This window comes from Neodiprion virginianus, chromosome 2 (assembly GCF_021901495.1).
Source record: "Neodiprion virginianus isolate iyNeoVirg1 chromosome 2, iyNeoVirg1.1, whole genome shotgun sequence".
Lineage (NCBI taxonomy): Eukaryota > Metazoa > Arthropoda > Insecta > Hymenoptera > Diprionidae > Neodiprion > Neodiprion virginianus.
The window spans coordinates 37,134,687-37,148,976 of NC_060878.1; the positions used below are offsets into that span (position 1 = coordinate 37,134,687).

The 14,290-nt window shown below is 40.6% G+C and overlaps 3 protein-coding genes across 12 annotated transcripts in view; 2 read left to right on the forward strand and 1 right to left on the reverse strand.

The window, feature by feature from the left end:
• Positions 1 to 848: 848 nt before the first annotated feature.
• On the forward strand, positions 849 to 3,937 carry LOC124297379 (eukaryotic translation initiation factor 2 subunit 2). 2 transcript variants are annotated; one of them, XM_046748345.1, is made up of 7 exons: positions 849 to 1,021; positions 1,616 to 1,876; positions 2,121 to 2,274; positions 2,349 to 2,381; positions 2,650 to 2,840; positions 3,101 to 3,385; positions 3,466 to 3,937. In XM_046748345.1, exons 1-7 carry the CDS (start codon positions 1,004 to 1,006, stop codon positions 3,508 to 3,510), a joined length of 987 nt encoding a protein of 328 aa, XP_046604301.1. In that variant the 5' UTR covers positions 849 to 1,003; the 3' UTR covers positions 3,511 to 3,937. The 2 variants fall into 2 exon arrangements, with proteins under 2 accessions (XP_046604301.1, XP_046604302.1); XM_046748346.1 differs by lacking the exon at positions 2,349 to 2,381 and having other exon boundaries at positions 852 to 1,021.
• A 1,005-nt stretch (positions 3,938 to 4,942) lies between these two features.
• The window catches only part of LOC124297373 (uncharacterized aarF domain-containing protein kinase 5), a 67,067-nt gene continuing 57,719 nt past the window's right edge, over positions 4,943 to 14,290 (reverse strand). Inside the window, exons 1-12 of one of the 9 annotated variants that reach the window (XM_046748333.1) lie at positions 11,876 to 12,067; positions 11,665 to 11,771; positions 8,028 to 8,115; positions 7,647 to 7,951; positions 7,441 to 7,566; positions 7,201 to 7,359; positions 7,001 to 7,132; positions 6,753 to 6,918; positions 6,495 to 6,665; positions 6,233 to 6,407; positions 5,965 to 6,132; positions 4,943 to 5,878 (exon numbers count right to left, since the gene is read on the reverse strand). In XM_046748333.1, coding sequence (XP_046604289.1) covers positions 5,779 to 5,878; positions 5,965 to 6,132; positions 6,233 to 6,407; positions 6,495 to 6,665; positions 6,753 to 6,918; positions 7,001 to 7,132; positions 7,201 to 7,359; positions 7,441 to 7,566; positions 7,647 to 7,951; positions 8,028 to 8,112 — 1,587 coding nt within the window. In that variant the 5' untranslated portion in view covers positions 8,113 to 8,115; positions 11,665 to 11,771; positions 11,876 to 12,067 and the 3' untranslated portion in view covers positions 4,943 to 5,778. Of the gene's footprint in view, positions 5,879 to 5,964; positions 6,133 to 6,232; positions 6,408 to 6,494; positions 6,666 to 6,752; positions 6,919 to 7,000; positions 7,133 to 7,200; positions 7,360 to 7,440; positions 7,567 to 7,646; positions 7,952 to 8,027; positions 8,116 to 8,204; positions 8,760 to 11,359; positions 11,557 to 11,660; positions 11,772 to 11,875; positions 12,068 to 13,591; positions 13,649 to 13,679; positions 13,898 to 14,290 lie in introns of those variants that run through there. The other 8 variants (XM_046748335.1, XM_046748330.1, XM_046748332.1 and 5 more) reach the window with 8 other exon arrangements.
• LOC124297384 (tumor protein p53-inducible nuclear protein 2) overlaps positions 8,905 to 14,290 on the forward strand; it is a 61,976-nt gene continuing 56,590 nt past the window's right edge. Inside the window, exon 1 of the mRNA XM_046748357.1 lies at positions 8,905 to 9,037. The gene's annotated coding sequence lies outside the window, so the exon portion shown is untranslated. The remainder of the gene's footprint in view (positions 9,038 to 14,290) is intronic.

Genomic DNA, 14,290 nt, shown 5'->3' on the forward strand with positions numbered 1-14,290 from the left:
TATAACTAGCAGCGATATTTGACGAAATCAATTCGTCTGCACAAATTTACCGAATGAGCTAATATTCACGACCGTGCAATGATTTTTCTACGACTCAGACGCTCAAAATTAACGGACATTACACTTCCGGGAACTGGGTATAACATAACTAGAACATCGTGTGATTCAAGTTTATCAAGTTTAATTACAGTATATAATTTGTAGTTATAAATCGGAGTATGGATATACTAGTAATTTTATTCGGATATGGATAAAATATAGTTTGGAATTACGTTTCAAACGACGAAAATAAACAAAAAAAAAACAATCACAGGGAATCGAAAGTCGTGATGTTGTCAATATAATAAAATTATTGATACTGCATACTGTACTGACTAGCGCTTAAGCTGAATGTATGAGATAACACATTCTTCTGACCCTAATTACGAACAGGATGCGACCAGAGGACATACAGTTATGCACTGCAAAGCTGAATTCCTTCTAATTCGACCATATTATTCTCAACGCGTACTGAAAATGAGAAATATAATATTTTCCCGTAAGGAATCGAGACGCATTTTTCGAAGCATCATTCGTCTCAATCTAGATGCATTTTGCCGCGTACTAAAGTAGGTACTCAAACTAGCCGGCAAGGAGTACTCGCATCTCGTTTTCACTCGTCAAATTTAACTGGAAACGACGTAGGCGTGCCTGAACTTCACTCTGATGAGCCGTCAGAGCTTCACGGACTTGTCGCGCCCTCAGCACGTGGCAGCAGCTGTCGGTCAGACACCGGATTTTGATGAGCTTTCTACCAATCGGGTGCTTTCGCTTCCCACCGTATTGCTATTTTCCGTGCTTTGATTCGCCGATTGATCTCTTGTACCTGCATGTGGCACCGAGAGAATATTCTGATGCAATAGACGTCAGAAAGTATTTTTCATTCTTCCGACAAACCAGTTAAATATATTCTCGAAATAACCAAATTACGTACAAAAAGAAAAGTTCTCTGTTTCTTATCAACATGACCGAAGAGGATTCGGTATGTATTTAATGAACCAATATTTGTGACTGGATAAGGTTCACTAACAGTGCACAGATTGAATGGCACAACGTGTTCCCATTTACGCATTTTTCATATATTACACGCTTCTGTAGCCATTTATTCCCCCGAATGTGGCGAATATTGCTTGGCTTTACGTCCAGTTTACATGACTCGAATCGGAAATTTTTTAATAATACATCGCAAACACAACCTCAATCCCGTATCAACGTATCACGGATTATCAGGCAGATTTCCATGCGTCCACGTGATCTGTGTGGCTGTGGTCTGAGTTACAACAATCATTTTTGATATCCGTGATAATTTGGATAAAGCGATAAAATAGAACTATAAACACCCTTCTTGCGTTTTGCATGATGTATCATCCATTCATTTTTTTCCTGCGTAATACTTTATACCGATAATAATTCATAGGACAATCCATGCTTCTCAAGCTAAAAATATGCTTAAATTTATTCATCGTCGACGGTACTTATATTTTTCACAATAACAGTATGATTTTATTGATTCGTTTCCCCTGTGATTTTCACCATATAGATGGGACCAATAGTTAATGAAACTTAAATTTTTCAGATCTTTGATCCTACTATGAAAATAAAGAAGAAAAAAAAGAAGAAGACTACTTTCGATCTCGATGCTGCAATGGCTGAGGGCGGCAGCGGTGGTGAAGCCACCGAGGGCATCGGTGATAAGGAAAATCAGGAGCCAGAATCGGGAGCGATAGATGACGACGAAGGCCTTGATCTAGAAAATTTTGGTAAAAAAAAGAAAAAAAAGAAGAAGGCATTCAATCTAGATGAACTCGATATGGCTCTCCCAGAAAGCAAGAAGGAAGTAGGTGTTACGTGCCGAATGATTTGAAAGTTATATGAATTTTATTATAGCGATGAAATGAAAGTCTATAATTGTTGAATTCTTGTGTTTGCTGTTTTTATGGAACATGATTTAAAGATATAAAAACATAACACAAGAAATACATCTCGAAAGACATAGCTGCGATTTCTTGAGTGACTTCAGGATCGCAGATTCATTTGGTGAAGTGATTTGACATTTTGAATACTTACCCTATTATCTTAAGGATGGCGCAGAGCCAATCGGTGAAGATGGGCCTGCGGAAAGTAACTTTGACCTGGATATGGAGTTCTCGGGCAAAAAGAAGAAGAAAAGGAAGAACATTCTCGATAACCTGGTAGCTGAAGAGGAAAAGAAGGAAGCAGAAGATAGGGAAAATGGTAAGTATTGATACTAAACTCTGAAAAAACTGTTTTGCTACGAGTTGCTTATCGTGTATTCTATCTGTTAACATGCTTCACTGAATCTGAGCGAAGTGTAGAAACTGGTAAGACACGTTGGTCGACTAGATAAAGACTAGTATTTGTTTTTGCACTAAAATGCTTGTTTTTATACTTTCTTAGCCGTTTGTGTCACAATTCTACTTTCGCTGTTTAGTTTAATATTTACCTTTTCGTGTCACGTTTGTACTTGCTACAAAGTAGTAAACCAAAATAGGGAAGTATTAAATTGATATTTTGTTTCTCATGGTAATGCTATTAAGAAATTTGTTACCACTTTAGTCACATTTTGATGACTCTTTTCCATTGTACCAGTCGAGGACACCACGTCGTGGCTTGGTTCAGACAGAGATTACACATATGATGAGCTACTAGCCAGAGTATTTGAAATAATGAGAGAGAAAAATCCTGACATGGTGGCTGGAAAGAAGCAAAAGTTTGTTATGAGGCCCCCGCAAGTCGTACGAATCGGCACCAAGAAAACTTCTTTTGCAAACTTTACTGAGGTATTGAATTGTTTAACTTTTTGATGTAACAGTTTTAAAACTAAATGCATGGGAATAATCAATATGTCAATACCCTACTTGCGAAAATTTGAAACGAAGTGACTTTTTTTTTTTCCTTCTTTCATTTTTTCATAGATTGTAAGTATATTCTCGCAAAATATTCAAACCTGAAGCCCTCACCAATGAATTACAATTTGCCATAGTCTGCAGAATACCCTTTTGTCTGAAAAATTAAACGGACCCTTTATTATCTTTCCCAGATTTGTAAAACACTGCACAGACAGCCGAAGCACTTACTGGACTTCCTACTGGCTGAACTGGGAACCAGTGGATCTGTTGATGGAAATAGTCAGCTTATTATCAAGGGTCGCTTCCAGCAAAAGCAGATAGAGAATGTACTAAGGAGATACATCAAGGAGTATGTTACGTGTCACACGTGTCGCTCCCCTGACACCATATTGCAGAAAGATACTCGGCTATTCTTCCTTCAGTGTGAATCGTGTGGGTCTAGGTGCTCCGTCGCTAGCATCAAATCTGGTTTCCAGGTAATTTATGAACAAATTTTTCGTTCCATCTACTGGACAATATACAACAGTTGGTATTGACATTTGTTTTTTGCTTTCAGGCTGTGACTGGAAAGCGTGCGGCTATCAGAGCAAAAACGACTTAGACACACTTATGGTGATAATGAGCGCGAAAGAAAACACAAACCCAAAATTATCACGTACGTTATTATTCTCAATAGAAAAAAAGTTAAATAAAACATTCAATACATACAAAGAGCTGCTAAATCGAACTTTTACAATAATTTTACCGCGTACGTAAATGTAAAGAGTGTATGTTATGTACTGTACCTTTTGTCACCTTGTACATAGCCTTACTACAATAATAATAATAATAATCAAGGTTTTAAATAAAACGCTGTTCAAACTGCAATTCGTAAAAGTAATGCTAAGAAATATTATACTAAATCAATTTCCAACAGTTGCAATATATAATCAGATGAATTAAATTGATGTCATGAAGTGTTCACGTTCGTTTCTTATAGGTAATGTACACATCTGTATTTACTAGCCAATAAATTCATCTCAAAATCATCTACGTTGAATATTATCATAAATGTTTCTGAAACTTGAATTTATTAATTTATCATGTCTAAGTTCAAATTCAAAATATCCGAACAGTGCAACGTAAGCAGCGATCAGGCTTCGGGTCAGGTTAAATGTACGCGATAATCATGCCATAATTACATTGTCACTACATGATATCGAGTGCATGGCGATATAAGTAACCAGTGTGGAAATTTTCCACCGCTGAAATGACAGTTGTGAGTAAATATTTACAAATACATTGTACGAGTTGATTGGACAAAAGTAGAATATATTCATATTTATTTATGTCATGCCATAAATGTATTGTACTGAACATAGATCCAGAACCATTTTCATACTAATCGTCAATTTTTCGTTGACGTGATTCTGCGAAAGTGAGTGGTGGCGTCTCTGTATGTATAAACAATCGCCAATCGGTAAATCGTCGAGACGCCACCATCTTGAAAATTTACCTCCAGTTTAACCGCCGAAACTTTGCGTGCTATTCGCATCGTTGATATTCAGTCCTTGTTAAAATGAAAAAAGTTTGCAAGGATATTTCGGCCCGTATATTTGATCCTTTGCGTGATGGGGAATTGACGCGGCGTATAATCTGTCAATTGATACCGCGAAGCGCTTCAGCTAATGAAGTCTGCCGATTCAATTTTCATTCGTTGTGACCTGAAGTAAGGTAAAGTTATACATTTTTTTACCCAACTCTAGATTCCCTGTACCAGGTTCTCGAGTCAAAATGTAGTCTCGTTGAATATTGCAAAACCCAGTACATTTCAAAGTGCAGTTCACTCCAATTTGCGTGCGTAAAATTGTCGCGGTAAACAGTGATCGTTCGTGTTGTCCGTAAGCGGAACCATCAATGATGATGACATCGTCAAAGGCAAAGGCATCGGCAAAGATCGTCAACTTAACCAGTGATTTCGAACAAAGTATGTATAAATTTTTCAATGACTTTCAGAAGAATATAACATTTATTTAGTGACGCCTACATAAGTATAAAATTTATTTCTGTTTATTCGTTGATTTCGAAGTGGATACACATCAGATGTCGAAGTTTAAACAAACAATGTGTTACGATACGGCATAAGTGAGTCGCAAGAGTTTAAGATTCGCAATTACCATTGAATTTCAGCTTTTTAAATATATTTCACTCGCAGCCAGTGCCATAAAATACCAGTAGTGGAATGAGACGTGATATTCCTAACAGGATATTAGTCGGTACTACAGAACGCATACTGACCGGTTTTTCTCAGACACATCGTTAGCTTGCAATTCAATTCTTCTGACCCGCAAAGCCCCGTGAAAGCCTAGCTCTCTTTACGAGGATACGATTTACTCAATGACGAAAACAAACTTTATTACCCAACTGTCTACAAGGCACATCTTTGATACTGTAAATTTACCTGTCAGTCCATGTTTCAATATGTTATAAGTCTGTTCTATACCTATAAAGTTTTGCCCATCACGTGGTACGTTTATTTGTACAAATATTTGGATACTCGCGTAATATTGACTTACATTCGAAGTGAATGAAATTAACAGATGTTCTTTCAGAAAAAAACGGATAAATATTTATATACATTATCAATACATAATTACCTATATACTGTTCACCGATAATACCTATTTTTGTAGTTGAAAACATTTCTGTATACCAATAGACCATTTTTAAAAACGTGCCAATACATGTCTTCAACTGTTAAAAATTTGCAAAGCTGCGTGGGTTGTTTCGTCGCAAGTCTTTTTCATTCGCAATCTTTTCACGTCACCGCGTCGCTCCATCTGGTAATTGGTTTAATAGACCAATTACATACTTCTTCCACATATCGCGGCTAGTAAATTACATTGTCAATTGCTCTTTGAATGTCGTAGCCCATTGTTCGCAGAATTCTTACGTAAACACTGATAAGCCACAGTCGAAAACTTTGAGTCCTGAAACGGGACAAATATAACCATATTGACGTAAAATAGGTGCATTGTGCAAAAATGGATTAAAAAATGTATTGATCTTCTCTTACCACAATCTCGTTTCAAACCAAATCGAACTCACTGTCCCCGATATTCTTTTCCACAACTTCTGATTGGTTGTTCTGTGTTTGCCAGACACGGCTAGCCTAGCCAATGCTCGATATCTGTTTACTGGATCACCATGTTCACGTGCAATAGCTCGAACAGTATTCAAATTTCTGAAATGCATGAACGCCGTTCTACATAACATACTACAAAACGAAACGCAGAGATCGTGAGAATTTCAATCGATAGTCAAGCGTGTAAATGAGAATTCACCTTATCACCAGCATCAAGCTACTAGGCATTGCCCTCAATGCAGCCAAGACTTTATCGAATCTCTCTTTAGCTTGCAGCTGCATGTACTCGTCCATGCTCATGTTTCCTTGTTTTCTGCTGACCCCTGGCAGAGTTATTGGCGATTGAGTTATCATTTCGGCAAGCAATATGTAATCTGCAACAGTGGGGAAATTGATTACTTTGCCAGCGGTCACGCGCTACGAGAACTTTGGTAAATAATTTGCACGATTTTGTTGATTACCATTGACGTTCAGTTCCAGCGCGTATTTCTTCATGCTACTGTATCTCCTCAGTACTATGGATTCCCAAAAATTGCACAAAGTATGTCTAATATTGTCCGGTAGAACCTCGTACAAACCGTGGTCTAGTAAGACCAACTGAGCTTTGCCATCTGCACCCTTCCTCACGAGAACTGAAGTAAAATAAAAAAAATCGTTCGTAATTCTGGTTCCATGTGCGCCAATAGACGTTATTGGAGAGAAACCACAGGTTAGCTTACCGTTGCCAGGATGTGGGTCGGCATGGATAAAACCGGTGTGAAAAATCTGCTCAGCCATAATAGCAAATAATTTTTTATCTACATCGGCCAGGTCGAATCCTTGCCGCTTCAGACAGGCTGTATCATTTATTTTGCAGCCATCTATCCATTCGGTGGTTAAAATTCTCTGGGGAAAAAATGTTTGTGAAATACATTTGTTCATGCAAAAGAGAAATTATTGACGGTAGCGTGACATTGATAAAGATTACCTTTGTGCAACAGTTCCAATAAACTTTGGGCACATGAACTTCTTTATGAGCCTTTAAATCGTTAGCGCACCTTTCAGAATTCTTTCCTTCCGTAATAAAGTTCAACTCTTGAGCCAGCGTTTCTTTCAATTCCTGAATTTAAAAGTCAACCATTTGAAAAGTGCTCGATAGACCTTTCGGACAAAAACAAAGTTGCCTACCTGTAATACCCAGTGAAAATCAAACTTTGGATGAATTATCGAAACAATCTTGAGGAGAAACTCTATCGTTTTGATATCGGACTCGAAACGGTCTTGCAAATCGATGTACTGTACTTTAACGGCGACAGTTTCTCCAGAATGAGTCACCCCTTTGAAGACCTACGGGTTACATCTGGTGAAAATTACAATATTTCAATTCTGAATTGCGTAAAATAGCAGAGTGCAAATATTTCCTCATACTTGGGCTAGGCTCGCTGCGGCGATCGGTTCCTCGTTGAATTCCTTGAAAATTTCTTTTGGCTTTGATCCAAAATCCTCTAGGAAGACCTGGTCAACCTCGTCCGCTTCTCTCGTGAGGCATTTGTCCTTCAAAACAAACAACACATCCACGTCGTCGACTTTCGTTTATAGTTTATAATCCGGTACATACCGATCGCCAAAGTTACCTGCAGCACGGTGAGCGTCCGCACATACTCCCTGGGCAATATGTGATTAAGGGCAGCGAGTCCTTGACCCAACTTGACGTAAAGCCCTCCATTGCTCAGACAGCCGTCGACGATACGCCGAGCAGATCTTTCATGAATCTCCTTCTCCTCGTCTCCCATCAACGGCGCTACCCAATAATCAGCCGATATTACCAAACCGATCGCAAGCGAGCGAGCGAATCTTACTGAACTTCCAATCAACGATTTGAACACCCTCTTTTCCTTTGGGTCGAGGAAAATATAGCCTGTCGTTACGACTGCCGCTCCTGAAACAACGCATAGTCAGTAAAATATTCAATCGGTCATCTCGTTATTCCAGTATCGCACAAGCGTTCTACCGACCAGCTCCTCCTATTTGAATCGTCCTGGAGGATTTGACGAATGCTGCCAGGGCTCTCGCGAATCCCTGCCATCTTCTCCCTGACATCCGCTGTAACAATAACAACAAGGTGATGAATAACGGATGAACCTTAGACATGGAAGATTTGGAAGAGGGACGAATTCTAAGGCCACAGAAACCTTAACAAAGGCCTGTCCAGTGCGGCAAGACGTAAGATCCTTGGGACAGGTATACTAACGAGAGTGTGCATCCCTCGGGGAGATGTTCGAGGGCGGTGATAAGGCCGGATGGGCAGGGTTGCCATGGCAACCTCAACCAACGCCGCGAGGCGAACGAGCATGAAAGGCCCCGACATGTGCCGAGATGCAGGCCGCAGCTGAGCGCGGCTGAAACTCTGATTCCAGTCAGCTGTTTGCTGGCAGAGCGAAGGGTCGGTCGCCTGGCGCAACGCAACGCGTCACTAATCAACAATCGAACAATCCCGATCATCGTCACGGATCATCCTCACCGTCGGGTTGACGAAATAATAAAAGATAACGAAATGCCGGAGATATTCGACGATTGATACACCATTCGTCAATCAGCAGGGAAATAACCGAGGATCATTCAAATCGTTCTGCGATCGATGATTCCTGCCGAAAGTAATCGATAACGTCTGTATTCAGGAAGTAACGAAATCGTCGCCCTCGTTTCACGAGCCGTGATTCACGATATCCGAGACCGATCGATCGGGGTTGAAAATCGTACATAGATGCAATAAGATACGATTTTTTTTTTTTAGTGACCCTTGTGTTGTGCGGAGTGTAAGAGACGTTGTTCCTCATCTCGCCTGCATTAATTCCTATAGAGGTAATCGTCACGCCGCGTATCACGCAACAAACCACTTTGTTTTCGTCATCGTTAATACTCATTCCGCGTGCAAGTGTGAATCAAGCGAGCAATCAGCTGACTCCAAGGTTTTCATTTACGTTCCAACCGTTCTTCATCGACGTCTGGCACCTGCGATACAGAGGTATGTGATTGAATTACCGTAAACGCGCTCGTATCTCGAGCTGTTTAATAAATCTTCTCGAGAAAAAAAAAAACACGTTACAGTCGCCGGAATTTAAAATCGCCTTGAAAAGGGGCCTGACACAACGTGCCAGGTACCCGGACCCTTAGAGTCCGGGATACAAAGGCCCGAGCAAAGGTCCTTTGTTTCATCAAGCTTAGATGGCCCGTGGCCCTTCGCATGTATTTTTGTACTACACCCCTGAGGGTATGCGTTCAGGTCCTGGGTGGAAAAACACACGTAAACTTGGCCGTGGTGTTCTTGGTAAGCAAGTGTATTTTTGTGTGCGCGCCGCGCACACTTTCGAAACCTTATGGATAAGTATACCGACGTGTGTGCGTGCGTACACCGAGAACGCCGAGCGAGGCTATGCAGCCATCCTCAAAACCGGAATCCTTTGTGTGTACCTGGTGATGACTGCAACAAAAACGCACGATTGACTCCGTTGGCACCATTACTGTTCGCTCTACGACGCTGAGCCTCGGCCTTTGATTGACAGACAATGCGTCTTTTGTGTCCATGGATGTATGTACGTACTTCTCCGCATCCCTATACTCGCCATTCCTTGTAACGTTACGTTACGGTACGGTGACGTCATTCGGACATGTCATTAATCCCTACCGAAAATTTCTAATCCCGTATGTAAACCATAACCGTGTCACGTAACGTTATCGAGGTAAATGATGTAGATATTAACTGCGGTTGCCAGTCCGTGCGCGTTTCAATAACGAAGCGATTCCTCTTTTTCGATTCCTCTGCTATTTAAGGAGGTACCCTGATCGATTTCGAGAATATCGAAGTCCACGTATCCGAAACGTGAAATAGGGCTTAACAGATCCATTATATACGCAATCCTGAAGAAAAACATTTCAAAGAATTTTCATTTGACGCAGAAATAGAAAAATTGCGCGGATTCTACGAAATCGTAATAGAAAATTCGTAGAATTCATGCAACTTCTTTACTTCTGTGTCAAATGAAAATGTACTCAAGTATTTTTACATTTGGGGTACATCGACTTCGATGTTTGAAGATTCTTAACTCTATTTACATTTCTTGTTGGGTAGGAGTACGAAACTGGAATTGCTAATTGATAGAAGGAAAAGAATATCGAATTTTCGCAGACGCGAAAGTCTCATTCGTAGAATTTAAAAGCGTGAAAAGTTCAAGTCCAGAAAATTGAAAACGTAGTAAATCGAAATACAGAAAGAGAAAATCGAGAAAGGTACAGAAAACTCGAGAATCTGTATACAATTCTATATTATAAAGAGGAATCCCGACGATTCTAGTTTGGCATTGGCATTCAATGTTCTGACCTTTCTAATATTTTACTTCTCCATACTTCGACCTTCACCATTTTTTAAATTCTATACACCAAGTGTTTACTTTTCTAATAATTCTACATTGTTTTTGATCTTTCAACAATTTTACCACCGCCCTCCTAGTTTCCTCGAAGCAGTTAGTTCCACTCGTGCACCGTATACGCAATAGCTGGCTTTCGTGCATGCAACGGGGAGGCGGATGTCAGCCAAGACATCTAGTCTCAGGTCTTCTTTGTTTCTGGGCAGTTAAGCCGTTCGTGACCGTGGCAAAGAAGGAAAAAGATATACACCGAGGGGGCCTCGAATGCCGGTGTATAGCCGCAATTACGGGAGACCCGGAGAGATACGGAGGTAGAGATAGAAAGAGAGCAAGTCTGCGGTCAGGAACGGAATTATACGCACATGTTGATATGTACATACATAGGTACGTACGTCTCTTGTGCGAGAGACGACAAACGACCAAACGAACCGTGTCTCCCTAACGACCGAATATGCTTCTTCTCGCTATGACGTGGGGTACGTTTCTGCTCGCGATTTCAAACACAAAACATCCTCAAGAAGCGTTCGTTATGGTCAATTTTCCCGGAAACTACGGTAAAAATCACTCCACGTTTTAATGGCTGCAGAATTAACTGTAAAATTCATTGGGTCGAGGAGGGGGGGGGGGGGGTCCTATTGAAAAATAATACAGTCTTACATAAATCCGGGGAGATTGATTTTCTTTCATAGCCAAAGTTTACGCAGTTTACGAGTTTAATTTTATTACTGCAGTCGCTGGTTGGTCGTTAATTTTCCTCGATAATCCGCAAAAGTCATTACAGGTAAAGAAAATTTCTTTTCCTCTCGTAATATCCTATCTACAGCAATTTGCACGTCACCCGCAGCTGTTCCTGTAAAAAGGCGTCAACGCGTCTCGACGTTGGTATTATCATCGTTAATCGTAGTTAGAGCATTAAAGCTTACAGTAATCGACGATGAAATCATCATTATTCTCCTCTACGTGCGGATATTCGCTTCCTCTGCGCGTACCTGGGAGGAGAGAGTACAGTTTTTCCAAACTTGGGTGCTGCTACCGCACGAGGTTGAAGTTTGTAACGTTATCGTAACAAAGCATTGGACATCAATTCGCTATTTTTCAATTTTCAATCCCCTCGAAGAAGCTTATTGCTATATATCAAAATATGAGTGTGTCTTGTTTTATGACGATTTTCCGAATATCAAACAATTTTAAACTCGTGAAATAAAATGGTTAGAGTAACGTTACCAACTTCCACGTGTTGTGCTGCCACTGCGATATATGAATCCCGTCTACGTACGTTATAGGTACAACAACTCCCGTCAGCTGACGCAGGCGCTCAGATGACGGCGACGCAACCTAACAATTATGTAACTTTCATATTCCGTTGCGGAGCGTTACGTTGTTTGCACGATTTGGTAGAAAAAATTTTTCGAACGAACGCAATCGCGTACCATACATACCTATTTCGAAAAATTTTACAGTCACACAAATTTTTACGTTATATCGGTGGCTTCTTTTTCGAGGCAGTTTTCAAAAAGTTGCGAATACACATTGAAATATGAAAAATGTCAAATGAACTACGGAGCTTACCGCGCTTGCGCGCTGACCGTAGGTTTGCACACCGACTAAAGGGAAAGTAATTTTCGCTTATCAACAAGCGCTTCTCCTTCTTTTCTCCTTTTATCTACCGACGGACGGCGAAGGCAAACAAACACATTGCAGTAAATAGACGAACCGTGAGAGTTGGTGCGCAGATCGGTCGAGCTTTGCCCGACGGATTCTATTGGTCGCGGTCTCTACAGTAAATAACAGCTGTTGCTTAGACGTATCGTATGCGTCGCACGTAACTACGTGTGTATAAAGCGTCGGGCGGGCAACGAGATTAGTGGGGGTTATCCGGGGTGGAAAATGAAAATATGAAATTAAAAAATTGTAGAGAATATTTTCCTTCGGTCTCTCTTCTCGTCTTTTCTGGCAATTAAGCTGTTGCTGAGCGGTAGAATGAAAAACCCACCGCTGTTTGAATGGACAAAAAAAGAATTACAATTCGTACGATACAGTATGTATATATAAATAAACTGCACTATGTACGCAATGGTCGTTGGATATTTTTTTAGCACCGCAAGTAAGCCGCATCTCATAGCGATGATCTCATCTCGCTTCTCTCTCTCTCTCTCTCTCTCTTTTTAGATCCGTCCGTCCTCTCGTCTCGAAACTTGTTATCCGCCTGATTTGATGCACATAAGATCGTACGTATGTACATACCTACGTTTTCCAGGTGTATATGTACGACCAAGGCATGTATGTACGCATGTAACTTAAGTATCGCGTCATGAACTTTTCGTCCGTGCCAGAGCCTCGTAGGAGGAGGAGGAGAACCTTGTAGGTATATTATACACCAGATTCAGCGTGCATGATCGCGTTATACGCCTAGCCCAACAGATTCCTGTACGCAGATGCATCTAGCGGTGCGGAGCGTGCGAATTCGAATTCGAAATATGCAGCACGGTTTGTTCGCCGCTGCAGAATGACCTATATATCGTAACGAGCCGCAGAATGATTATTATGCGGTAGCGAATTATGATTGTTCCGGTAAAATTTACAAGGAAGCAAATGTATATAATGTAGATGCATCTTTGGACTTGATATTTAGTAAACTGTCAATACAGCAGCAACAAAATCGGATTTTGTAAATTCAACTTCTTCAGGTATTCTAAAGGTGCAAAATAGTAATTTTTGTTTCAACGTTTAATGATACATTAACGTTAATAACTTTAGCCTCGTGCAAGTGGAACGTCTTATCTGACGGGGTATCGAACGGGAGTTTTAGAGTACAATGGACAGGTAATATTGGATGTTTGGAGATATTACAGAAAGATTTCGACAAATTTTCCGATATTTTTTAACATTTCTAGGGATTCTTGAAAATAATGAGGAAATTTGAAAATATTTGGGATGCGCTTGGCAATTATCGCAAGGCAATTTTTGAAGTAAATGTAACAATAGAGACTTTTATCAAACGGAGATCTGTCATATACGCCATTTCGACAGTGATTTACAAATCCCTCGGTCTGATCGGTCGTTGATTATCCAGTGCATCTTAAAGAAGAATCGTTACTTCGCAACTTCAGGAATTTCTGAATTTTAGTAAACCGTGTCAAATAAAATAGACTCACATTTTGCAAAGCCAACTTCTTGACAGTCATTCTAAAATTGTTCAGTGATGATTTTCTCTAACGTTACTAACTTCAGCCTCATATTCACCTTCATTCGGAATATCCGCTTTTCCCCACATTTTTATTTGCACACGATTTAAATTTTGTTTTCGCCGATTTACTTCAAACAGCGGACGACGCAACGTGATGCAACAAAGAGGCTCGTCTTCGTAAAATACTCAACGTCGCCTCGCGTTATCCAATCGTAATTGCGGAATTGTAACGCGATCGCGTATCTACGACATATTGTCACACATATACACACGTATACCTCGCATCATATTAACGTACGTATATATTGGATGCACACTATGCACTAGGCAAAATGCACACGTTCAGGCTGCTTCTACGTTGCACGTATTACACCACGTATAACGTTGTACAATGTAGTAGGTATAGCCGTACATAATGCACGTGTACGCGGCTAAATGCTTACGCGGCAGCTTCCTGCATCTTCAAACGGCATTAACTCATACATCGTCGACTGAGATTAGGTGGCAGTGTTCCTAATGTGCTCTACATGCGTACATAGACGCGGAGAATGGCTGTAATGGACGGCAAGCGTCGTAGGTAATCATCCCCCCTCGGCAGCATGCGTTTAATACCTCGATGAGGTAATCGCCAGCCAACCCGCGCTTACGTACTCGCGGAATATGCATG